The following is a 26,954-nucleotide window of genomic DNA, read 5'->3' on the forward strand; positions in this document are numbered from 1 at the left end:
ACAATCCGTACATTACGTTAATCAATCCTGTAACACACACAGTGTGATCGCGGCACCGGCAGAGAGACAGACAGGCTGCAGAGGGACGAGATTACAGCTGTGACTCCCGACACTTATGGTGCGTTCATTACAACTCGGAAGTCGGAAAAAAAACAAGTTCCTCTTCTGAAAAACTCTGACATGTCAAACTTTAGGATGTGTTAGGGACTAATTCATCTGTCTAACCATCAGAACTATTGACACTTGAAACGGTAAACACAGCTGATCCATCGAAAAAAAAAAATCACAGCTGGAGTTAATTTATTTTCCGTGATTGAAAGCAGGTTCTTGAATGTAACTCGGTCAAAGTCAGATGTATCCTCACAATGTTTTGCTGTTCTGTCAGGTCATGCATGATAAATGCTGACAAAGTTAGACTGTCAGACTTCCTTGATTTTAAACTTCGTCTTTTTGCCACTCCGTGAGTGTTCTGCAGTGACTTCTGAGTACCGTGACTTTGACGGTCCTACTGCTCACCTCCGCTCATTTGAAAAAAAAAAAAACCTCCGCTCATTTGATTGTGCAACTGCAGTGGGTGATTTATTAATACGTAGTAAGAAGCTAAGACTACCGTTTAAACGCACACATAATTTTGAACTCTTTATTAACAGAAAGTAGGCAGATTTTGTATCAAAATAGTCTTTTTATAACGAAAAAAGACATTCTATGTAACAATTTATGCTCAGCAGCCGTGGGCACCCCCATATAGTCAGAATGGTACGGTCTTGGTTAGATTCGACTACGAGGTTCATAGTCGAATCAGACGCCTCCGAATCGAATCGTCGAATAGTCGACTTTTGGAGGTCAGCCCTAATAAAATGAGTTCAACATTAGAAGATCCAACCACCATCAGAGAGCTGATCAGTTGATCACAACGGATGTGGTGCTGCACTGCTGTAGCAGCATCGCTGCATGTAAGGGATAATGTATAGTTCGGAGGTTGTTATGGAGAAATAAACCCCGACAGGTTGTATGGAACCCCGACGCATTCAACATTACACGGTTCAACATTACACGGTTTCATTCAACATTACACGGTTTACGAGTGAAATAATTAATTTGAAACATAATGTTGACCAAAATACGACTTTCATCGATTTAAAATTGCATTTAGCGAATCTGCAAGACCGGTCACTTCCGCTGTTTTGCTGAGCCTCCTCCCGTTCGTGCATGTGAAGCCTTTGATAATCAATCAGTGGATCGATGGATTACCATACACGTGGTAAAATGTGTGTATTGTGTGTAGTCGTATCTGTCATAAACAAGTGATTAACTTTACTGTTTACGGGGTGCGTTTGTGTCGCGGAGCCGCGGTGCCACCGAGACGAGAGGAGAGCTGTGACACCGGGTCAGAGGCTCTGATCAGCAGGTTTGGTTTCCAGCAGCGATGTGGAAGGAGCCTCCACTCTCCTTGTAACAAGTTACAAGTCATTTATCTAACATCACTGTTAGTCCGACGCTGTTTAATGACGGTAAAAATGAAACACAAGGTAAATATCCTGCATAGTTTCTCTTTTCTGTAGGCTACTGCGCTGATCAGAGCGGCGTCCCTAGCAACGGTCTGTTATACATGACGACGGTCCGTTATACAGAAATAACAGACCGCAGAACGCAGCGCTGGACCAATCAGAGAGCAGGATTCAATAGAGCCGTGTAATAAGTATTTATAACAACCTCACGTTCATCAACTTTATCAAACATCTCCCGAAAGGAAAACATGATAGTATTTGAGTAAAATTGAAAGCTTAACCACAACCATGTATGTGCTGGACATACACTCATTATTTGGGCAGTAGTTTACTAAATATAAATATACTAAATTATATTTAGTTTATTATTTTTAAATGACGACGATGACACTGATACCAATGCTATTTTGCGATACCCCAGGAAACCTTATTACCACCCAACCCTATCCCAAATACATATTTTTGCATCCCTGGGAGGATGTTACTCTACTGATATTAACTTCTGCTTTCTTGATTTATCGGCGATCAGCAGTCACGACGGTTGGTGTGAATGTAAATTGTTTAAGAATCGTTTAGGCAGTGGTTCGCAAACCATTCTACATCAAGGACCCTAAATTGACACAAATTAGTCCACAGACCCCCATTGGAAAACATTTTGAAGCAAACATCAGAAATACACAAATATTTGAGAGACTGAAGAATGTTTTTTAGTCAACGTACATTCAAATTATGGCCAATGGCATGATTTATTTAAAATATATATTTTAGAGATATTCCTGGAAAAAAGTGGTACAATTTCTCCAAAATCATTTCTAGAAGTGGTAAAAATTCTCAAAAAAAGTTTAAATAAATCTAGAAAAAAGTTGTAAGATTTCCCAAAAACAATAAATAAATAAATACAAGTTACCAAAAAAAGTGGTAAAATTTAATTTAAATTATTATTATTATTATTATTATTATTATTATTAATAATAATAATAATAATAAAGTGGTAAATTTTTAAGAAAAAGTTGGGGACCCCCTTGAACCCTCTCAAGGAACCCCACTTTGAGGACCACTGGTTTAGGGGACCCGAAATTAAAACTTCTGAACGATTCCGATGGAATTGAAACGTTAGAACCGGTTCCATCTGGTTCTCGATTCTCTGTGCCCAACCTAGGGCTGCACAATTAATCGAATTTTAATCACGATCACGATTTTGGCTGCCACGATTAAATTAAGATGATCGTCACGATTATTAACATGTAAAAAAACGGGCTGTGCTGCATATCAAATCAAGCGCTTTCTCAACCAATAGTCCACCAACCACCAGGGGGCGAACGAGAGGTCAGGGCTCCATGAAGCTGCCTAACTAACAAGCGAGCGCATCCTCCCTTTACATGTTGTTTACAGTCCAGAGTGTATGTCCCGGCCGGTCTGCGCCTTCAAATGCTGCTGTACTGTGTCACCTTCTGCGCCCGGTGTTACGTCTCACTCAGACTGTATGGATCTCACTCTGCAGTGAGAGTGAGACGATGTCGGCAGCAGACGGTGACAGTAGACATGACGTGTGTCTGTGTCTGGTCAGTCAGCAGCACCTCAGGCTGTCTACTGTCGCCGTCTCGCTCTGGATCGGATCGAGGTCGGGCTGCGGGGTGGTCTCAAAGCTGGACCGAGACCCCGTCACCCCATGCGGCCGTTTTGGTGTTAATTACATACGTCGTGTAAATAACGGCCGGTAATGGCGATCTATGGCCGTTTTGGTGGCAGCACAGTTGAGCTAGGCCGACCTGCTGGACGCTGCCTGTGTGAAAACACTTGGTCTGTTCATTAAATGTTTTTAATTCGTTCCAAATTGCTGCTGAAGCGTCCGTGCTGTGCTTTGGTCCATGCTAGACAGACTCTTGCCCACACATCTCTGTGTATCATTGATGGCAAAAATTTATTTTTACTATAGCCTACTTTGAAATTACATTTCAGAGCCTGTACTTTCTTCTTTTATTTGAGTAAAGGAGTTGAATCAGCAGCTACTTCTACCAGATTTATTTTTTGTTTTTTACACAAGTATCTGTACGCTACTGTACAGAATGACACCTCTGCACTGTGCAATGGCATTTATTTTTCGCTAGCCCTTTGTCTTGGGTAAATTTTATTTTAGGCTATTATTTATTTTTATTTTACGTTTTATTTTGAACTGAAAGCCTTGTTCACATAGCCTATTGTTTGTTTCAAATAGAAAGTGCAATAAAAACATGTTTTATCCAACATAATGTATAATCGTGATTAATAATCGTGATTTCAATATCGACAAAAATAATCGTGATTATCATTTTGGCCATAATCGTGCAGCCCTAGCCCAACCCAAACTATAAAACGCGACCAACGCGGCAACAACTGTGGAGAAGATTCTAATCCGGCCCACAGGCACCATGTACCCCATGTTTGACAAGTGGAAATCCCATTTACAGTGTATTCATTGCTAGAGTTGTCACGATACCAAAATGAGTACTCACGATACTATACCAGACCAAGACCGGGTCCAGTTTATCAAAGCTTGGCCACCACGCTGATGCACGGGTCGGTTAGAGCTGCGTTGAGTTATAGCCTACTTTCATACTCTTCATGCAGTGCTAGCGGCTGTTTGAGTCATTAGACTCACTGGTCATCTCTTTCCCGTCTCTCTTTTCACCAACAGCTGTGTGATTAGTCCGCTGTGCACACTGATGCCCATTTTAAACAGAGATCCCACTATTTTATGGATGCCCTACATTTATACCAACTTTAATGGAAAACACTGTGTTTATCTGAACTTGACTTATCTACTTATCATTTATGATATTGCTCATGTCTGGACTCACCGAGCCTTCCTGCAGTTCCTCACAGCTGGGATCAGTCTCATTCGTCCCTGAGCTGATGTGTTGTACTTCTTCAGGTCCAACTCGTCCACAACCTGCTCTGACATCTGCAGCATGTAGGCCAGAGCTGAACACTGGATCTCAGAGAGTTTCTTCTCTGATCTGTTCTCTGACTCCAGGAACTGTTGGATCTGCAGATGAACTGACTGGTCCTTCATCTCCGTCAGACAGTGGAAGATGTTGATGCTTCTGTCAGGAGAGATTCTATCACTGTTCATCTTCTTGAGGTTGTTGATGGTTCTCTGAATGGTTCCTGGTCTGTTGTCTGTCTGACCCAGCAGACCTCCTAACAGCCTCTGGTTGGACTCCAGAGAGAGGCCATGAAGGAAGCGAACAAACAGGTCCAGGTGACCGTTTCTACTGCTGAGGGATTTCTGCATGGCTCTTTGCAGGAAGACATCCAGGGGTGGAAGACTGCTCGCATTGAGTCCAAAAAACTCAGGAATCTTTTTAAAGACAGACTTTTGGTTTGAGTTTCTCTCTTCGTCGTCTTCTCTCAGAAAGTTCTTGAGAACCTGTGTGTTCCTGTTGGTGAAACAGTGGAACATGTAGACTGCAGCCAGAAACTCCTGAACACTCAGATGAACAAAGCAGTAGACTGTTTTCTGGAAGATCACACTCTCTCTTTTGAAGATCTCAGTACAGAGTCCTGAGTTGACCAAGGCCTCTGTGACATCCAGACCACACTGCTCCAGGTTTTCTTGGTAGAACATGATGTTTCCTTCCTCCAGCTGTTCAAACGCCAGCCTCCCCAGCTTCAGAAGAACTTCCCTGTCGGCCTCCGTCAGCTCCTGTGGACTCGTCTCATGTCCTTCACCGTACTTGTTCCTCTTCCTCTTTGTCTGGACCGGCAGGAAGTGTGAGAACAGGTCAGTGGTGGTCTTGGGCAGATCTCCTCTCTGGTCTGTGGTCAACATGTGCTCCAGAACTGTAGCACTGATCCAGCAGAAGACTGGGACTTGACACATGATGTGGAGGGTCCTAGACATCTTGATGTGTGAGATGATTCTTCTGGACAGATCTTCATCACTGGACCTCCTCCTGAAGTACTCCTCCATCTGGGCGTCAGTGAAGCCTCGGACCTCTGTTACCCTGTCAACACATGTAGGAGGGATCTGATTGGCTGCTGCAGGTCTGGAGGTGATCCAGACTAGAGCCGAGGGAAGCAGATTCCCCTGGATGAGGTTTGTCAGCAGCACGTTGACTGATGACGTCTGTGTGACATCAGACACAACCTCCCTGTTGTTGAAGTCCAGTGACAGTCGGCTTTCATCCAGGCCGTCAAAGATGAAGAGAAGTTTACAGACAACCAGCTGCTCTGCTGTGACCTTCTGTAATGTTGGATGGAAAACATGGAGCAGCCTGAGAAGACTCAACCGCTGATCTCTGATCAGGTTCAGCTCCCTGAACGAAAGCAGAACCAGCAGACTGACATCTTGGTTCTCCAAGCCCTCAGCCCAGTCCAGAGTGAACTTCTGCACCGAGAAGGTTTTTCCAACGCCAGCGACGCCGTTGGTCAGAACCACTCTGATGGGTCTCTGTTGGACAGGTGAGACTGTAGAGACATTGTCTCTCTGTTGGACAGGTAAGTCTTTAAAGATGTCGTTGCACTTGATTGGAGTGTCCTGGAGGGTCTTCTTCTTGGACGTTGTCTCCAGCTGTCTCACCTCATGTTGGGTATTAACCTCTTCACTCTGTCCCTCTGTGATGTAGAGCTCAGTGTAGATCCTGTTGAGGAGGGTTACACTTCCTGTTCCACTTTCTGTTCCCTCAGTTCCTTCAGTCACTCGTTCACATCTGCTCCTCAGACTGATCTTATGTTGATCTAAAACCTCCTGCAGACCACCATCTGCTGAGAGAGAAGAGAAAGAGTCAGACTGAAGACAGAGAGTCTGACTATCTGATCAGATTATTTAAGAGAAAATTAGAAATGGTGAAAGTCATCACTCATAGTTGATCTTTTATTTTTTGATTTCTCAAGTTTTGGGAGAAGAACTGAGACCATCAGAGACACTCTGATTTTTAATAATGTAGCCTCTTGGATAAGATGTGAAACGTCTTTAACAATCTACAACCAAGTCCAGTTGACCTAGATCCAACTTTGTCAGAGTATGTTAATGTAACGCTGAGTGCTTGTTATTGTCATCTGAACTGAACGTTTGGCTCATGGGTAAAAACAGCACAGGAACAGCTTCTTCAGGACAACTTCTGTGCTTTTGTAAACAAGTTTACTTGTTTATCACTCCACCCAGTCCAACCCAATGAAAACATTGAGGACAAACTACATACTAGAATGTAGTTCCTAATTTTCACAACAATACAGAATATTTTTCTCTGATTGGCTGTCTGCAGTCCACCTCTGGTTCTGGGTCTTTGTCCACACTGGGGACAGGAGGGGGGTCCTGAAGAACCAGGCTGGTCCCAGTATAAGGTGAAGCATTGTCTGCAGAACCAGTGTCCACAGCTGGTGGAGACTGGATCTTTCAGGACGTCCTGACAGAGACCACAGCAGGACAGCTGCTGGTCCACAGAGACACCACTCCTCTTCCTCCTGCAAAGACATTTCTGTTTCAACAACATGTCACAATCACTGTTGAAATGAGACGGGAGAAGACAGTGACGGGAGAAGACAGTGACTAAGGAAATTGAGATCTGGACTGAGGACTGTACGGAGGAGATGAAATGCGAGCTGGAGACTACCGATTGGCTATTTCTTAACTCATGTGACACCCCTCATGAACTAATTGACACTTTTACATCATATCTGTTGTTTAATGAAAGTAAAATCACTCGTACTAAAACTGTAAGAATATTTCCTAATAATAACCTATGGATGTCTAGTGATCTTAAGGAATGTATCCGTGAGAAAAAATGTGCTTTTAAAAATGGTAATATTGAGTTACTTAAGGAAAAAAGATGTGAACTAAGATCTAAACTGAGTAAAGCTAAAATAGAATATAAAGATAAAGTTGAGTGTCACTATTTCTCAGGAAATGCCAAGAAAGCATGGGAAGGTTTAAATGTGATGATGGGCAGGGAAACTAAGCAAAAGCGTACCCCCCTGTCACACCCCTCTCCATCTTTTGCAAATGATCTAAATGTCTTTTTCAGTCGTTTTGACAAGAATGATTTTAGTGCTGAACGTGATAGTGTGTGTAGGTCCATTGTGGGATATGTCCCCATTACACTGAATGAACATGAGATTGCAGTCAGCCTGTCTAGTATTAAGCCAAACTCGGCCCCGGGGCCAGATGGCCTGAGAGGGAGAGTTTTAAAAGAAAATGTTCATGAACTTAAAGGTATTGTGCTGGAGTTATTCCAGAACTTGCTTAATTCTTTAACAATGCCCAAATTATGGAAAATGTCTTATATTGTGCCTATCCCTAAAAAACCTGGAGCTACTGAATTAAAAGACTTCAGGCCTATTGCTCTTACTTCTATCTTAGGAAAATGTTTTGAGAGAGTTATAAGCAGACAAATCACAGCGTCAGTTTCTAACAGTTTAGATCATCTCCAGTTTGCTTACAAAAGTCAGAGGGGAACTGATGACGCAACTGTCAGTATGTCCCACACCCTGTCAAAGCACCTTCAAGCCCCCTCCCACCTTGCTAGGGCCCTATTTATCGATTTTACCTCGGCCTTTAACAGCATGCAGATTCACATCCTGCTGCAGAGACTTATCGACATAGGAGTAAATGGTGGTATTATCCACCTTGTTAGGGACTTCCTCTCTGACCGCCCTCAACAGGTCCTGGTTAATAATACTCGGTCCGACATCACTGTGCTTAACACCGGCGCCCCGCAGGGGACCATTTTATCCCCATTACTTTTTTCCATATACACAAACGAATTCCAATTAGATCTGGAAAAGTTTCGTTTGTTCAAGTATGCAGATGATATGGCCCTGGTTGCCTTATTAAAGAAGGGGGACATAGTCGGAGAGGAAGTATATAGAGCACATGTGTCATCTCTCCAGAAGTGGTGTGATGAAAGTTCCTTAGAGATCAATGTAACAAAAACTCAGGAACTTGTCTTTCATGAAAAGGACCCTGTGCAGCCCCTTATAATCAGGGGACAAATTGTAGAGGTAGTAGACAAGTTCAAATATTTAGGTACATATATTGATTGTAACCTAAATTTCAGTGAAAATACAGACCATATTTTTAAAACCTGTAACCAACGTCTCCATCTACTGCGCAAGCTCAACTCCTTTAGAGTGAGTAAGCACATTATGGAAACAGTTTATAAGAACCTGATAGAGGGCATTCTAACTTTCAACATGGCAATGTGGTATGGTAATCTAAATATTAAAGGAAGAAGCAAGCTGCAGAGAATAGTAAACCTTGCCTCAAAAATCATAGGGACAAGACAGAAACAATTAAGTTGTATTTACGAGGAAGTGCTTAGGAAAAAAGCTGTCAAAATAGCAAATGATCCCTCTCATCCTCTCAATAGGGAGTTTGAACTTCTTCCCTCTGGTAGACGTTATAAAGTACCAAGGGCAAATCGTAATATTTTTAAAAATTCCTTTATTCCTAATGCAATTGGGGCACTGAACACCATGACCCGTTGATGCGTTGATGCGATGATGTGTTGTAATGTAACTGCCACTGCTGTCCTGCTTTTGCCATGAAGATGTCTGTGTGTAAGTGTTGTTGATGTTTTGTTGTTGTCCTGCTTGTTGTTGTTGTTATTGTCTTGCCTGTTGTTTTTTTTATGAGACCAAAAACAAATCTCCACATCGTGGACAAATAAAACTAACTAACTAACTAACATGGCTGTCTGTCACCCGATGACCCTGAGTAGAGTAGCAAATCAACTTTCTCAAGTCCAAGAATCACTCCTAATCCCCCAGATATTTGAGAGACCTCCAAAGGTTCCTCACTGGTTAGGAGCTGACAGTAGGCAAGGGGACGGCACTAAGGAGAGAGAGAGAGAGAGAGGTGTGCGCAAACGTTCTGGGAGTAGTTGATCAAACCACATTGTTTGGACAGAGCAGGCAACATCCCTGTCATAGGTTTATAAGCAGGGTTCAAACTTAACTTTTTTGCTCACTGGCCAACTGGCTAGTGAGCTTTAAAAATCTACTGGCCAGAAAGATTTTTTACTGGCCAAAAATTATGTATAGCTGTTTTGTATATATTTCATTGTGTTGAACTGTTATAATACACTCATAAGCATTTTTAACACATATCATAGCTATTAGCATATTTTTGTGAGTCAAGTTTGCCTTTTTTTCCTAAAAGGTTTATTTTAGGGATGCACATGGTTAACCGTTTAACCATTAACCTGTAACAAGAACTTGACTGAATAATACTATCAGTTATTTATATATATTTATTTATTAGCTCCTTATGTCGTCAACTCATGGGGGTGTGTCGACATGTGCAGACTTCCACTGCCTTCAGTTATATTATTTAGTAGCTAAAAGTTTCACAGGAGGACTGACACTGTGCACCATGAAGGAAGATCAGACAATAAATGTAGCCTACACGGACATAGATGTGCATCACCTGTAATAACTGCGCTGCAATAAAAAAAATAAAATAAAATAAAAGACGTTGCAGCTCTCCTGCAGCTCCACAGAGGAGCTGTCAGAGGAGGTCTGCTGTTCCTCTCTCTTCAGTCTGGTGTTTGGCTGCACTTTCAATAAGAAAAGTGATATGAGCGCGATCAGCTGAGACAGAGCACAATGGATGTGGCATTGATCAGATATCGCAGCGCACATGTTTATTTAACGGGAAAAAAAAAAGAAAGAATTTGAGCGATGTTTTTTTTTGCCGTTAAATACACATGTGCGCTGCGATATCTGATCAATGCCACATCCATTGTGCTCTGTCTCTGCTGATCGTGCTCATATGGAACTTTTCTTATTGAAAGTGCAGCCAAACACCAGACTGAAGAGAGAGGAATACACACGTGCGCCGCGAGCGTTGCAATCGGTCACAAATCATTGCTATACGGCATGTTGTGCACGACACCGGCTCACAACCCAAGCGTCACAGCCGGGTCGGGAGGAACAGTCACAACAACGAAGTAGTTGGATTTTTTTCACTCGCCAGAGTGGCCAGTCAGCCGGCTTCCTTTACTCGCCAAAGCATCAAAGTTAGTCGCCACTGGCGACTGGCGACCGCTAATTTTGAACCCTGTTTATAAGGATCGTAATCTCACCAATAACCTCACACAGCAGAGCTTTCAGACAGAATTAAAGGTCATCACTCGCCACTGGAAAAATGCAAAAACGTAACGCTGAATTAAAGCAGAAGTAAGCGATCCGGTCGTTTTGGCTAACTTCCTGTCAGCCGATGGAGTTAGCAGTCCCCGCCCTCGTCCCTACGTCACCACATTCACGCGCATCCCTTGGCTGCACACACAGAGAGGACCGCCCCTATATGCTGTTCTCTCTCCTCATTGGATAAAGGTAAGATACAAGGAAAGTTTTCTCCTCGGCTTACAGCAGAGCAGAGTGACTGACAGACCTGTGTTTCAGACCAAACACTCTATATAAGTGATTGCTGTCGGAAGATATAATTATTTAAGACTTATATTAGCACATTCACCTTACTTCTGCTTTAATGAATTGGAAAGATTAGGAAACATTTATTTTTGATTCATTCCCAATGTAAGCCTGTATAGTTTGTATTATTTTGTAGAAAGAAGGATGTGTAGGGTCAGTCAGTCATTAACTGGGTCCAGTGTCCTCTTTAGTCCCACCTGAAACAACATAGAAATCCTTGTCCCGAAAAACAGTTTTACCCTCAAACTCCACAGTTCAGTTCTATACAATTATCAATGTTTTCACATGTTTTCAGCAACGTATTTAAATGTTTACAATCAAATCTCACTTTACGCGGACTTAAAGTTTGGTGTTGCAGCTACAGAGCATGTGAGTCCATGTGAACTATAAATTACATTCTAATTTCTTATAACATTTATTTGGTTTGAGTTGTAGAAGTGAGTGTGCATGTGATGGGATTGAGCTGTTCATGGAGTATATTGCCTTTGTTGCTGTTTGTGGATGCAGAATGTAAACTGGAGTGATGTTGTCATGTAGTTTGGAGTAGTTGTGTTAGTGAGACTGGCCTGTAATGTAACAGTTGTAGTTTCAAGTACATGTTGTGTTGATATGAAGATACACCACCTGTATATGGTTTCTTATGTTTCTATTCTGTTTCAGAAACCGGTCACTGGAGGGATGGATCAGCTGATTGTGGGCGTGTCTGAATCCATCTATTGAAACTGCAGAGGTTGGGTCTCTGAGGTTTGTTGTGAACCTTCAGAGTCTGATGGATCTGATTCCTGTTTTTTCTCTGTTTCCTTCGCATGAGTCTAATGACTGGATCATCTTCAGCTCAGTTTACAGTAGAAACTGTCTCTTACTGTGACTCTGAAGGTCCAGGTCCAGGTCCAGGTCCAGATCCAGATCCACATCTGAACCCTAGAGGCCATTCTTTGGATTGGTCACTCTTGATGGACAGACAGATGGATCCTGGAGACTCTGCTCTCAGTCTGTGGTTCTGACCTCTGCAAACACAAACATCACATCAATCACTGATCAATTCTCTGATGACAGAGGCATTGTGGGAAGTCTCCAGTGACATCAGCGTCCAGCACCACACACTGTAGTGAAGGATGAAAGCAACACAACAGCATCCATAGACAACAGTAGACTCAGTCAGTTATTAACTGTGTCCAGTGTCCAGCTGCTGAACATCTGTCCCACATCAGCTCTACAGAGGATCACACACTGACACTGCTCAGCATCTGGATCCACTGGCTCAATGAAGACATAACAACAGGAGGACAAAACACACACACACACACACACACACATAAGCCAAAACAACCGGAAAGACGCGCAGCGACGTGTGTGTGCACGCATGGTTACTTTGTTGCGCACGCGTGCGTTGTTACGCGCAGGTTGTATTTCACGCGTGACAAAAGCTGCGTACGTATGAAGCAGCGTGTGCACGTCTGTCAGTCACTGTTTGACAAATTATGATACGCGTTCACACGTACGTGCGGTCGCAGATGTTGTTGCTGCGCAGCAGGAAGTTGATCTGCACCGTGCGCACCATTCGCGTAACATGAACGTGTAATGTAGTTGGCCTTTTCATTTTAGTCAACCAGGGGAGGCAGCAGTGAGCCAGACTTTGCCTGCCGGACGAAATGAAGAAGGAGAAGAAGAAGCAGAAGGAGGAGAAAAAGGAGAAAGGAAAAGACCCATGAGATAATTATATTATAGACAGGAGGAGGCTCAGTGATGTCATGTCTTTTTATGCTCCATGGTTGACACTGATTCTGCATTGATATTTCAATTTCAACCTTCCTGATGGCTCGACAGTTTTGTTACAGTATCAATATAATTATTAATAAAGTGTAAAAAAAAAAAAAAAAAAAAAAAACTCGGCCGGGACAGTGGTGCAGCCTCTGTGCAGCTATTCAGGTGCACAAACCTAACGCACATCTCCAGCTGGGTCCGTGTACGTTTCAGGCTGGTTTTTTGTAAACCAAAATCAAATTATGGTCAAATTTTGATTGCCTTTTCGATTTTGATCTTAAAGGACAATTCCGGTCGAATTCAACACGGGGGTGTATTTTCATATCATTTTAGGTCTAAAAGAATGAATCTGAAGATTTTCAGTTTAATTGCTCCTGTTTTGCGGTAGCTGCGTCTGTCCCTGCATCGCCACGGCAGCAATGAATGGGAGTGGATGTAAGTTCCGCTGTTTAGGCTGTTTTCAGCCCTCAAAGCCGCAATTTTTTTCCACAGACAGCGTCAGATGGCTACTCAAACATGCACCGAGAAGTTTATTTACTTCAAGCAAGTCGACATGTTTGTAAAAGTAGATCTAATTCAAAGTCTCCCGGAGTCTCGCGCGAGCCCGAAGTTGCAGTGCTGGTGTATTCAGGCGCAGTAGGAGCTACCGTTTGTGTCATAAACACAGGAATATCAACTCTTTACTTGCTTGAAGTGTACATTTTTTTTCCACAGACAGCGTCAGGTGGCTAATCAAACATGCGCCGAGAAGTCTTTTTTACTTGAAGCAAGTAAAGAGTTGATATTCCTGTGTTTATGACACAAACGGTAGCTTTTCCCACTGCTCCTGAACACACCGAGCACGGCAACTGGGTCTCGCGCGAGACTCCGGGAGACTTTGAATTAGATCTAGTTTTACAAACATGTCGGCTTGCTTGAAGTAAATAAACTTCTCGGTGCATGTTTGAGTAGCCATCTGATGCTGTCTGTGGAAAAAAATTGCGGCTTTGAGGGCTGGAAACAGCCTAAACAGCGGAACTTACATCCACTCCCATTCATTGCTGCCGTGGCGATGCACGGACAGACGCAACTACCGCAAAACAGGAGCGATTAAACTGAAAATCTTCAGATTCATTCTTTTAGACCTAAAATGATAGGAAAATACACCCCCGAGTTGAATTCGACCGGAATTGTCCTTTAAACAAGACACAGACAGTCCACAAAGAGCTTCTGAACATTTCCTCCTCAGTTTGTCCCAGGCGGCGGCAGATAGTTTTTAATTTAATTTTTTATATATATATATATGGCTTGAACGCCATTATATGAGACCAGGCTATTAATTGAATACTGACTGATTGTTTTGTTATTTGAGGAATATAGCTATATTATGATCTGCTGCAGTAACGTTCGCCACCTTGTGGAATAATGCTGCATGGGGCTGGGTGATAGACCAGCTCTTCTCAGAGACTCAACCCGACCCTGAGGTCTCCAACCCCGGGCATATTTGGCAGGTGGCAGCGGCCCCTTTATGGTTCTTTTCTACTCTTTTCAGTCACATGAGATCCAGTCCCAGACCTCGGCTACAGTCCGGGATTTCATCAGGCTCCCTTCCCGGCACAGGGCACTCTAATTAGAGCAGCTTAGATGAGGGGAATCGCCGTGCGTAATGGTTGCGCGTAATGACAGCTCCTCGCCGTTGAAACACAATAAGCTGCGCTACTTCTTGCATGTTTGTCTCATGGCACGGTGGAGCCTACACAGAGGTACACAAACAGGTGGATCAGGCTGCAAAGAACTCCGCTGTGAAAATGATCTGACTGAATGGAAGCAAAGCAAAGCGCTACAGCGCAGCGGGGACAGAGACCCAGCGCAGCGAGGAGAACAGTACATGAGGAAGATGAGTTAACGATCAGCTTGTGTGAAAAAATAAACACAGCTGTGAAAATGTATCCATGTGCTCAAAACACAACATTTACAAAAAAAAAAAAGATTTTATAGGCCATTCATCTAATACTCAACACTCAACAGCTTTGTGTTTCAATTTTATTTTGTGTATTTCAAAATAAAAATCCAATAATCCAATCATTTTTTGTTTTTTAATTCCCATTCATCAAAAGAAAATCCAATGACCAAAAGATACACTGACCCGTGGCTGTAACACGAGTCACTGGGCTTTTATTTGGAGTTCAGACATTTCCGGTCTGTCATCGGCGTTAATGTGTTGTTTAAGATCAAAAACAAAAAGACAATCAAAATTTGACCGTAATTTGATTTTGGTTTGTAACACCGGCCAATGTAATAATGCCCACAAACGTAATAAACCACAAACGTAATAAAAATATGCAGCTTTTAATGTAATAATCCTGCAAACGTAATACATTTTCCACAAACGTAATAGCCGCTGCCTACTACAAACGTAATACGCGATTTCCCACAAATGTAATAACTATTACGTTTGCGGAGCTTTATTACATTTGTGGGGAAGTGAAAATCTTCAATTTTCAATGTAATAAAATGTAATAACGCAATGACTAATGGTCGTTGTGTTGGTTGTTGTTGTTTATATCTACTAATAGCCTACTGACTGTGCGAAATCCAGCTGCTGACTCTCCGCTCCACGATCACGGAGAGCCCACCCCACCCACCCCTCAAACAGCGCATCTCTCTCTCTCTCTCTCTCTCTCTTCCTCCCAACCGTGTACCTATCACAATCAATCCTAAGCAAATGTTTATAGAAGCATCTGCAGGGCGTGTGTGTCATAAGCAGGAGGACAAAAATGTACGCAAAAGATGCAAAAGAAAAGAAAGAGGCATCTCTCTCTCTCTCTCTCTCTCTCTCTCTCTGGCAGTGACATGCTGTCATTCATTCATATTTCAGCACTGAGACAGTGGACAGCGGCTTGGTCATATTCAGCACTACTAAGACAAAATATCAGCAGTTCCCCGATAAATCCATGGCACTGTACATATGAGGCAGAAAGAGAACTCAACACTGTCTTCTCCCGAAGTAGAACAATATTATATAAATAAATAAATATATGATAAAGACAACGTTTCGAGCGACTGGCTCTTCGTTGTATTTGACTCCGTACAGCAACAATAATAATAATCATAATCATAATAATGACTATATAAGACCCCCCTACAGTTGAGCAGTTTGCAAGTAGCCTATGGTGTGTGTTTTAAATAGATAGCCTGGATAGTTTTACGCATGCCTCTGTCAGGCATACAACAACCACTTCATGCAGTTTAGTTAATTTTTTTCTTTTGGATTTTTGTGCGTATTATGGAGACGTTTTAGTCCATGTTTGTATTATGTTTGCAGGATTATTACATTGAAAGCTGCATATTTTTATTACGTTTGTGGGCATTATTACATTGGCGGGCGTTACATGGTTTCCTCGTTTTTCCGTTTCAAAACCAAAAAAACAAACAAAAAGCAACTTTGTTTTTCTGTTATTCTGTTTTAAAACAAAAACAGAATAACGTGGAAAATTAAGTCTTTGACTTTTCTATTGTTTTGTTATTACGATATTTGGAAACTTCGCTCCACAGCGGCCAGGTCCCGGAGCAACTCTCTCCACACCCCCCGCTTGCGTCCGCTCCCCACCCCCCACCCCCCGGCCGGAGCTCCGTGGTCCATATGCCATCCCTGCACCAGAGTTCCCCGGGTCACGCTGCTGATCCGCCCCGCGGGGCAGGCAGCTCACAGCGGCCTCCTCCTACAGCGGATCGCTCCGTCCCGGACCGGGGAGCGACGTCGCCGCAGCCGCCACTGCCGCTGTGAGCTGCCTGGTCAGCGGGGCGGAGCAGCAGCTTGACCCGGGGATGGCATCTGGACCACGGTCCACAGCGTCTCAGACCCAAGGTGTGGAGAGAGTGGCTCCGGCTGGCCACTGTGGCCAGCTGGGACACAGATTATTCTCTCTGTCTTCATTGAACAAATAAATCATGTCATGCAACAGCCTATATATCTGTATCTCTGTATTGGATCGACTGCACCATCTACTGGATGAAAATGAAAATGCAACACAGAACAACTAAGTTACACTACGCGTCACGTTACGCGTAGTGGTGCACACCGGGCAGATCAACTTCCGGCAACAACATTAGTCAAACAGTGAAAGACAGACGTGCACAATCTGCTTCATACGAACGCAGCTTCTTGTCACGCGTGACACAGTTTGCGCACGTCGTTTCCGCGTACGCGTGAGCGCCTGACAAAAATGTTCAATCAGCTTCACGCGAGCGTTAATGCGTGCGTTCGCTGAAAAACGCATGAATGTTACACGTGGTCACTACGCGTAGTGTGATTACAGGCGTGCAGCAGTCATCACGCGTGAACGTGCGCGTGAAGGGGGGGCCATTATAAGTCAATGATGAAACTACATTACACGTCAGGCGCTGTCTGCTGCACAGGCGTCAAAGCACGCGGGTGTGACACGTCCAGTTGATAGGTGCGCACGTAATATGACACGATTGTACCGGCATACACACACACACACACACACACCTACTGAAGATGTGAATGTGTAAAAACCCAAAGAACCAGGAAGTCATTCATTAAAACTAGTTTCCCAGGATTCCCTGACTGGGTGGAGGCGGAGCACGCTGAGGACCTGCACTACCTGTTTGGTGAAAACTTCACACACAAGAAACATTACATCAACTGCAGCAACTCAACACACTTGGCTAAGTGGGCGTTCAGGTTTGTATCAGGTCTCTTACTGTGAGTCTGAAGGTCCAGGTCCAGGTTTTGGTCCACGTCCAGGACTGAAGTCTGGAGGATTTATTTTGGGCTGGTCACTCTTCAGAGACAGACAGGTGGATCCTGGAGACTCTGGTCCGTCCTCCTCTTCCTCCACATTAACACTCATCTTCAGTCTGAAAGGGAAACCAGTACACACACACACACACTGTTATTACTATTATAGATATTATTGAAGTAACAACAATAATGTTGCATTGACACTCACCCGTCCCTAAAATGGCATCTGAGTCTGAACTCGCTGAACACTGTCTGTACCTGTTCAACACCTGTAGCTTTCATGGCTCCTCCTCCTTTTACTGGAAATCACATGACTCTCTGTCAGCGTGTGTCGTTCAGGTACAAGTTGTTCAAACCAGTTGTTGTTTTATTGACTCACCTGACCAGCTTTCAATTAAATCTAATCCAACTGTATGAGATAATTAATGATGGAAATCAATAAATACATACAGCATAAATCAGCTCCATATAGTACAAAGGTGTCAGGAGAAGCTGAACATCTGGAACATCTGTAATCAGCCACCAAGACTAAGTGAAGAACCCACTAGAACACCTAAAAAGCATGACAGTATCTTAATAAAAGAAACAAGTGAATGTAATGTTGGAGTAACTCCTCCCACAAATTAAACAAACCCAGAAATGAAATGTTAAAGTAATAACTCAGTTGTTTTGAGTTCACTTTAGTTTAGTTTAGTTTAACTTTATTTTCCACCTAAGTGGAAATGTGTCTTTAACTAAAATGACAGTACAGACAATCCATATAAGTGGACAAGAAATAACATCAAACAAACAGTAGCAGTAATAGGTAAAAAAAAAAAAAAAAAATCTACTTGAAATCAAGTGCAGTCATTTGCATTGAGTTCTTGTATAGCACATGGAACAAAAGATTTCTTATAGATGTTATTGCCTGCCCTTGGAACCCTGAATCAGTGGCCTGATGTGAGCAAATCAAATTCAATTCAATTCATTTCAATTCAATTCAATTCAATTCGAATTCAGGTTTTCATAAGTATTAAAGGAGCATTAACGCAAATACAGCAGTAATAGAATAAAATAAGCTGAAATATGCAAAAGGTCAGGAGCTATAACTAAATTCACAAAGAAAATAGCCAACAGTGTAGTGTCTGTGGGGCAAATGCAGAATTTGTCTTTGTCGGAATGTGTGTGTGTGTGTGAGTTACTACGGTTACGGCGACACTCCCGTCCCCCGGATATTTCTGCAGCTGGATTTACATGATCCGGTCTGAGACATGAAACTCATGGACTGAGGAGTCGTCCCACTGCGGTCTGCACGTCACACCGACCATCGTGCATTTGTAGGAGGAAGTTGTAGTTGCTGTTGTTGTGGCTGTGTGCAACGTAGAGCTGCTGCTTATCCGGGCGGACACACAGCTGCTCAAACCATTTCTTACCTTCACTCTGGTGTCTAAAACAGGCAGCAGCATCAGTCATCCAGCACCAACAACAGGTTAATAATCCACCGATATTATTCCCGTTTTGATCGTTACTCACGGTCTGCCCGTTTCATCCATTTGCACTATGTGAAAGAAAAAAAAAAGTTTTTAGCGGCAACAACAGCCGTAGGTGTTTCTGATCCCGGCTCCACCGTGTTGTGTCCCCCAGTCTCCTCCCACCGGGACACGGCTGCTGCTCAGCTCGGACGCCGTGTGTCATGGGCGCCGGGCGGTCTGGACCGGGTCTGGACTCGGTACCAGGTCCAGAAATAATTCACTGTATCGTAGTGTCTGCTTCTCCTGTCAGGACACTTGAAGCTAAAGCTAAGCTAACGTTAGCTAAAAACTTTATTTTTTTTCACACAATGCAAATGGATGAAAGATGCTGACCGGTAACGAGATGTAAACGGGAACAGCATGGTGGATTATAACCTGTTGCAGCTGGATGACTGCTGCTGCTGAGACTGTTTTAGACACCAAGAGTGAAGGTAAGAAATATTTCCTGGAGTTTTATCAGCTGTGTCAGTGCTGAGGACTGGGGTGTGTGGTGGAGTGTGTGTGAGGTCACTTTCCTGTCTTTATTTCATGAAGACGTGTACATGTTGTACAGGTTGTGTATCAGAGACGTTCAGTGAAGTCCAGCTCTCCTGCCATGGGGCGTGGTCTCTTTACCTGCAGCGGACACACCCACACCGTCCGGAAGCAGAGAAAACTGCTCATTTATTGACAACTTTGTTGCAGAATTTTATATACTTAACAACTTTTAGTCCTCCAAATTTGACAGAGTGGTTAATAATATGTTTTCCTGTGGTATTATAAACTTAAAACACATATTTATTCTTGGTTTACCCGGTCTTTAATACCAAGAAAAGAACAGGGCTTCCTCCAGGGCCGGGGCCGCTATGGTTAAAGCGAGTGAGAGGGGGGTGGGGGAGTGATGGCGTCAACTAAAATGGGAGCACCACAGTCCACATGTAAACACTAAGCACACACACACAGGGGTGTAACGGTACACACAAGTCACTGTTCAGTACGTACCTCGGTTCGGTACAGGTTCGGTACAACAGACACTAATTGAATGTAAAATTAAAATCTGTCTTGTGTAATAAAAGTAAAAAAAAATAAAAGAATTAAAAAAAATAAAAAAAGTCCTTTAGGAGTGTAGGATACCATTCATTAATTCTAGAGGAATACTTGACAACTGACAACTATTATAAAAAACAAAACAAGAAACTAACATCAATTGATTTGATTTGATTTGAAAATCTTTAATGTCCCCGAAGGGCAATTTGGTTTGCAACAAAAGTTCAACACAGTAGAGCTCACATAGCACACACATGATACAATAAATACATATAGTCATCACAGATTACAGTACTGTACATCCTTCCCAACAGGCTCGCCTACAGCGTATTAAGGAATCTAACGGCAGACGGGACAAAGGATTTTAAATATCTGTTTGATTTGGCCTGACAAGGGAACGTGTACCTCCTCTTAGATGGGAGGAGTGGAAACTCTGCATGAAGAGGGTGGAGAGGGTTTGCCAGAATGGCCCTTGGCTCTGGAATGGCTCTGACCTGATAAACATTATCAAGGTCATTCAAGTTAATGCCAATTGTTTTTTGGCAGAGTTTGACCACATTCTTCATCTTATTCTTATTTGATATGCTGAGGTTCCCAAACCAACAAATCATTGCAAAAGTTAAAATGGACTCAATAAAAGATGAGTAAAACAGTTTAAGAAACTTCTTATCAACGTTAAAAGACCTCATTTTCCTTAAATAAAACAACCTCTGATTTACTTTCCTGCAGATGGCATCTGAGTTGCTCTCAAAAGACAGTTTATCATCCAGGATGGTGCCTAAATACTTATAATGGCTGACTATGTCCACATCTGTGCCTTTGACAAAGGTTTGGGCTGTGACAGTTGGATTCTTACAGAAATCAATTATCATGTCTTTCGTTTTTGACACATTAAGTTGCAGATAAGAATCATCACACCATCTAACAAAATGGTCAAGGACCGGTCCGTGGCCCGCCTCATGGTCCTGCAGGAGGCTGACAATCACGGAGTCATCAGCAAATTTAATTATGTGCCTAGACTCAAACGTGTTCTTACAATCATTAGTGTACAACATAAACATAGAGGTGACAAGACACATCCCTGGGGCGAGCCTGTGGAACACAACAGAGTCCCGGACAGGGTTTCATTAACACGAGTTCTCTGAGGCCTAGTTGTCAGAAAATCAACTAACCAGCATATAGTTCCCAAATCAACACTGGGTATTTCTGAAAGCCTGTGAGCAAGGACAAGAGGCTGCATACAGTTGAAGGCTGATGAAAAATCAGCAAAACATAGACGTATGTGTGTTTTCCTGCCTTCCAGGTGCCTGACAATTAAATTCAATAGTGTCGCCACAGCATCCTCCACCCCTTTCCTGGGTTGGTAGACGAATTGAAGGGGTTCAATCACGGTCTGCGTCATAGCAAGCAAGCTCTTTTTTACCATACGCTCAAAACTCTTCATCACCACTGAGGTGAGGGCCACAGGACGATAATCATTTAATGTCTTAGGTGATGGTACCTTTGCCACGGGAACAATAGTGGATTCTTTCCATAATGTGGGAACTTTATTTAATGACAAGGACCACTGGAAAATGTATGTGAAGATTTCACTTAAGAATGGGGCACAGCATTTAAGTAGTCGGACACTTATGCCATCCGGCCCATGACTTTTCCTTGGGTTAGTCTTTTCAAAAGTGCTCCACACACTGATTTCATCTATCTGAATCCCACTGCTTACTGGAACTTCCCTGAATTTAGACAATTCTCCAGAGAAGTCAATTGAATCAAATCTCAAATAAAACTGATTTAATTCTTCTGCCAGGGTGGAGTCAGATTTGTCACTGTTAGACACTCTTTTCTTCTTGTCCTGAATTCCCATCATGGACTTAATTCCTCTCCAAGCGGAGCGAGAATTGCCCATCCTGAATTCATCTTGAACCTTGTCCTTGTACTGCATTTTGGCCAATTTGATTTCCCTTTTCACCATTTTTTGGGCTTCTTTTTGTTCAGATATATCTCCTTGATAGTAAGCTATTTTTTTCTTATTGATAGAATTCTTGAGGGATTTGCTGACCCAAGGCTTATTATTAGGATACAGTGTGATTGTCTTTCTTGGGATTATCATCTCTTCGCAGAAGGTAATATAGTTTACCACAGTGTCAGTCAATTCATCTAAATTAGTACATGAGTCTTTAAAAACATCCCAGTTCGTATTATGCAAACAGCCATTCAGTTCCCGAATAGCACTCTCTGTCCATAGAGCGACCTCTTTGCGCTCAACTTTCCCCTTCTTGAGGGCCAGCTGGTAGACCGGAGCAAGCAGGACACAGCTGTGGTCAGAAGAGCCAAGTGGAGCCAGTGGGAAGGATTTGCAAGCTCCCTTTATAGTGCTGTAGCACAAGTCCAGTATTTTACCATGTCGCGTTGGACATTTTACATACTGGTGCAAATGACCAAGATGCTGTTTCAGACTACAAGTGTTAAAATTACCAAGGACATCAGGGCATTTATTTTGCAATTGGTGCACAAGTTTAGCAATATAGGACGCTGCTTCTGCCGTATCAGTTCTGGGATGTATATAAACCACTGTCAGGAACACCTGTGGGATTTCCCGTGGCAGATAAAATGGGCGCAGTGAGACTTGCACCAACGAGGATTGACGTACAAGCACACGCCCCCTCCCAATGATTTGCCGGTGATTTGTGCGTCACGATCAAGCCGGTAAGGCTGACCAAAACCATCAATGTCAAAATCTTGAGTCGGATCATAATCCTTCAGCCAGGTCTCGGTTAAAGCGATCACACAGGCATCCCTGTACTCCGAGATATGCTTCACATTCGCTTGAAGCTCGTCCACCTTATTTCTCAGAGACTGCGCGTTGCCAAGGATAATTGAAGGGAGCGGCAAGCGGCGGAGTCCCGGTCTCCGCAGCCGCTGACGCACACCTCCTCTCCGGCCACGCTTCCTCACTCGAGCCGCAGTCTGCTGCTGAGGGCTTCCGGGTCTCTGAAAAGTTGTATGCCCCGCCGCCACCGATGCCAGCCGGTCCGGACGGGAGTTTCCAGCCCAATTCCTCCGGATCTTCGGCGGGATGCCATCAGGTGAAATCACTGCCCCTGAATTGCTGCAGTGCATAAGGAAGTCACGGCTGTATCGGAGCCTGTCAGGTCGGTTGCTCTGTTGGACGCTTATAGCACTCCCAAGAGCGACCAGGTTCAGGAAAAAAACACTCACTAAATCCATGATGACTCAGGTATTAAAGTATTTAAAAAGACGACACACAGTCGTTAAAAACACAGGTAAAACAACAGTTAAAAACCGCAGTTCCCACAATCACTCCCACACACTCTTGCTGCGTGTCGCCATGACCAGCGCCACCCGATATGAATGAATCAATGTTGGTTAATTTAGGCTAGATGCCAGTTACTTTGGTGATGTTTCCGGTCCTGTCTGTGTTCATGTCAAGAGGCTTAAAAGCAGCATTGAATCCAAAATCATGAACAAATTAATCTAAATGATGAAGCACAAAACAAAAAGAAACACTTTAACTCTGGCTTATGAAACGAAAAGAAAAGAAACAAATCATGTCAATCTAAACTCAAAATGAAGAAAGTTGTACGCAGCACAGGGAAACTTTAAAACAAACAATATACTAGATCTTCATCAACAGGAGCAAAAGCACAGGTACTTTAAGGCTCCACACGGCTGCACATTGAAGCCCCACAAAGCAGCAGCGGTCCTGAGTGCAGAGTGAATGGCTATGGCTGATGACAGGCAGAACAAACATTTACATACCCCATCAGCGTGGTGTGGTTCAGGGAGAGAGGGAGCCAACAAACATTTTGGAACCTGCCAGCGTCTGTGCTGTCGGATGTGAATGCGCAACAGCGGACAGAGGAGTGCAGAGCGTCTGCAGCACCTGAGACCTAACCTGGAAAGGGGAAGTGTGCACCAGCTGCCAGAGAAAGGCAGCACTAAGGGTCCCTCCCTCTTATATACGCTGGGGCTCAAAGGGACGGAACCACACCAGGAGCAAAGCAAAGGGAAAGTGCTCATCCCACTACATATGCTATAAAACTGTTTTCTTGTCTGTAACAACATCTATTGCACGTCTGCCCGTCCTGGGTGAGGGATCCCTCCTCTGTTGCTCACCCTGAGGTTTCTCCAATTTTTCCCTGTTAAAAGGGTTTCTGGGAGATTTTCCTCAGTGGATGTGAGGATCTAAGGGCAGAGGATGTTGTTATGATGCCATGTATCATTTAAAGGGATATTCCAGTGTAAGTTTAACCCATGGTCCAACGCACTGTGACACCGAGTTAGACCCCCCCTCGAGAGATGAAGTCTGCTAACCGCTAGCTTCTCTAGTTGTACCAACTTTCGCAGTGACCGCACTGTAACATAGTGAAGCAGACATCACAGAAGGGACCACACGGCTGAGTTTATGCAGTTTGAGAACAACAACAACTGGTTTCATTTTAATGGGCGCCACTATTAGTTTGAGACTGAGTTTACCGAACACGAGCTGAAGGAAATGGAGGAGAAAAGTGAAAGAGAGCTGCCGGTGGAGTCTATGTGCTGGACCTGGGGGAATCAATCATGGTGAGGTGAGTTGTTTTCATCTCTTTTCAATAGAAACCAGGCAAAGCTAACAGATGTTTGATGCCTCGTATTATGGGCTGGGACCCTGTTTGTACTGCTGATGACGTTTGGTGCTGTTCTGAGCATTATTTGTGGCTATGAGTGGCTTTTTGATCAGTTGTGTGTGGATAAATAGACTGCGCTGTTTGTTATGGTGCGGTCATTGCTAAAGTTGCTACAACTAGAGAAGCTGCGGTTAGCAGACTTCATCTTTCCAGGGGGTCTAACTCGGTGCCACGGTGCGTTGGACCATGGGTTAATCTTACGCCAGAATATCCCTTTAAGTCAAACTGTTGGTAAAAATGGGCTATACAATTAAAATTGCCTTGCCCGGTCTACCCCAACTAGGAACCCAGGATGAACAGGGAGGTCCAGCAGCTGCTATAGGAGAGGAACATCACCTTTAGGTCTGGCAACAGGGCTTACTACAGCATGGCCAGAGCTAACCTGAAGAGAGGCATCAGAGTGGCCAAGTCGGGCTACAGGAGGAGAATCAGATTCAGATTCAGATACAGATATTTTATTCATGTACTTTACATTATTATAATTACTTAAGTAAGGCGAGATACATGATTCCAGGAAAAACATGATTCTGGCGAAGGTTACATTATAAATAGTATATGATAATACGAGATACATGATTCTTGCAGAGGTTATATTATAAATACTACATAATAAGACGAAATACATGATTGTGAATCGAGGACCACCTGGACAGAAACAACAGCAGGTAGGTGTGGCAAGGTGTCCAGCATCTCACCAACTACAGGACCAGCCTCAGAGCTGCTGAAGGTGATGCTGCGCTGGCAGAGGAGCATATCTTCTTCTTTGCTTGCTTTGGAGTGGAATCACCAGAGGCAGCTACACTACACCCTACAACCCACAGCAGATTCACCCTGACAGTAGAGGAGCATGATGTCAAGCGCACGTTAGGGGCTAAAGGGATAGTTCACCCAAAATTCGAATTACACTCATTATCGACTCACCCTCATGTTGGGGCTTCAATACAAGAGGGACATTACAGATGAGCAGTATGGAGGTATTTGGATGTTTTTTGGTGTGTCTTTTTGGACGAAGAAAACTGGTATCCATTCACAACCATCATATGGACAAATACTGCTGCGCAGACCCCCTCGTAACTCAGAGAAGGCACGGAGGACTCTGAAAATTCTCACAGCTCTTAGTTGACATGAGGGTGAGTAGATAATGAGTGAAATTTGAATTTTGGGTGAGCTATCCCTTAACAATCCGAGAAAGGCTGTTGGACCGGATTGCATCTCAGGACGGGTGCTGTAGGAGTCCCCTCAGGGCTGTGTGCTGAGCCCACTGCTCTATACACTCTATACCCACAACTGCACCTCCAGCTATGACAGTTAAAAGTTTCCCGATAAGTTTTTACGAACAAATTTATTCTAGGCTGCCATAGTTCGACTGAGCACTGCGGAATTTAAAAGTGAGTTGGGATGCATCAATATAGAATTTATTGTTTTTTTAGTTATCAAATGTATTGGTTCATTTTAAAGGTATATTGAAAAACCAGACTACAACTAAGTTGCATGATGAAAAAAAAAAAAACACCAGAAACTGTTTAACCTCTTCATGCAGAGGCCATTTTTGGCAATTTCTGCCTGTTTTTGTATCACTGCAATTAAAGCTTTATAACCACAGAAGTACTAATCCCACAACTATGGTTTATGGCTTAAATGAAAGACAACCTTTGTCCCTTTACATCTATATGTATAAAATATTGAATTGAGTCATTCCATAAAAAAATGGGCTTCTGAAATAACTTTTTTTTTTGGAAAAAAAAAAAAACGAGTTTTTGGTGAAAAGGTGATATATCAAAATCCTAATTATAAAACAGGTTGAATTTTACATATATGGTTCACACACTCCCTGTCCACATATGTACCAAATTTTAGGTTGATAGGTAAAACTACTGAGGCACTATAGAGTTTTTCCAAACAGTGTCCCTTGGCGATGTACAGTGTGCAAAACCTGTCCAAAATTGTCCAATTTGGCTAAAATGCACACTGCAAGATTTTAGTGAACACCAGTTACATAAGTAAAATGCCATTTGAAAATTTAATTTATGGGGATGAATATTTAGTGTCCAAAACCCATCCAAACATGAATTTACCTATTTTCGCCTGTATTATATTGTTATTTTCCTTTATAACTCCAGAAGTAAACATCCCACAACCATCAGTGATGGCTTAAATTAACAAGGACATTTGAAATAGTTCATTTGTCTTTTATTATTATTTTAATTAAACTTGGGGCAGTAAAAACTCACTTTTTGTGGAGACTTGTAGTGCTTACTTGTTGACACTAGGGGGAGAGACAACCACAGGAACCAGCTGGGTG

At 43.1% G+C, this 26,954-nt stretch overlaps 1 protein-coding gene across 1 annotated transcript in view; it reads right to left on the bottom strand.

Annotated features, from left to right (window-relative positions):
* Positions 1-4,341: 4,341 nt before the first annotated feature.
* LOC146990417 (NLR family CARD domain-containing protein 3-like) overlaps positions 4,342-26,954 on the bottom strand; it is a 66,468-nt gene continuing 43,855 nt past the window's right edge. Inside the window, exons 4-6 of the mRNA XM_085794266.1 lie at positions 11,783-11,926; positions 6,760-6,953; positions 4,342-6,254 (exon numbers count right to left, since the gene is read on the bottom strand). Of these exons, the coding sequence (XP_085650392.1) occupies positions 4,342-6,254; positions 6,760-6,953; positions 11,783-11,926 (2,251 nt within the window). The remainder of the gene's footprint in view (positions 6,255-6,759; positions 6,954-11,782; positions 11,927-26,954) is intronic.

Source organism: Trachurus japonicus, chromosome 2 (assembly GCF_045865225.1).
Source record: "Trachurus japonicus isolate A0001 chromosome 2, Traja_1.0".
NCBI lineage: Eukaryota > Metazoa > Chordata > Actinopteri > Carangiformes > Carangidae > Trachurus > Trachurus japonicus.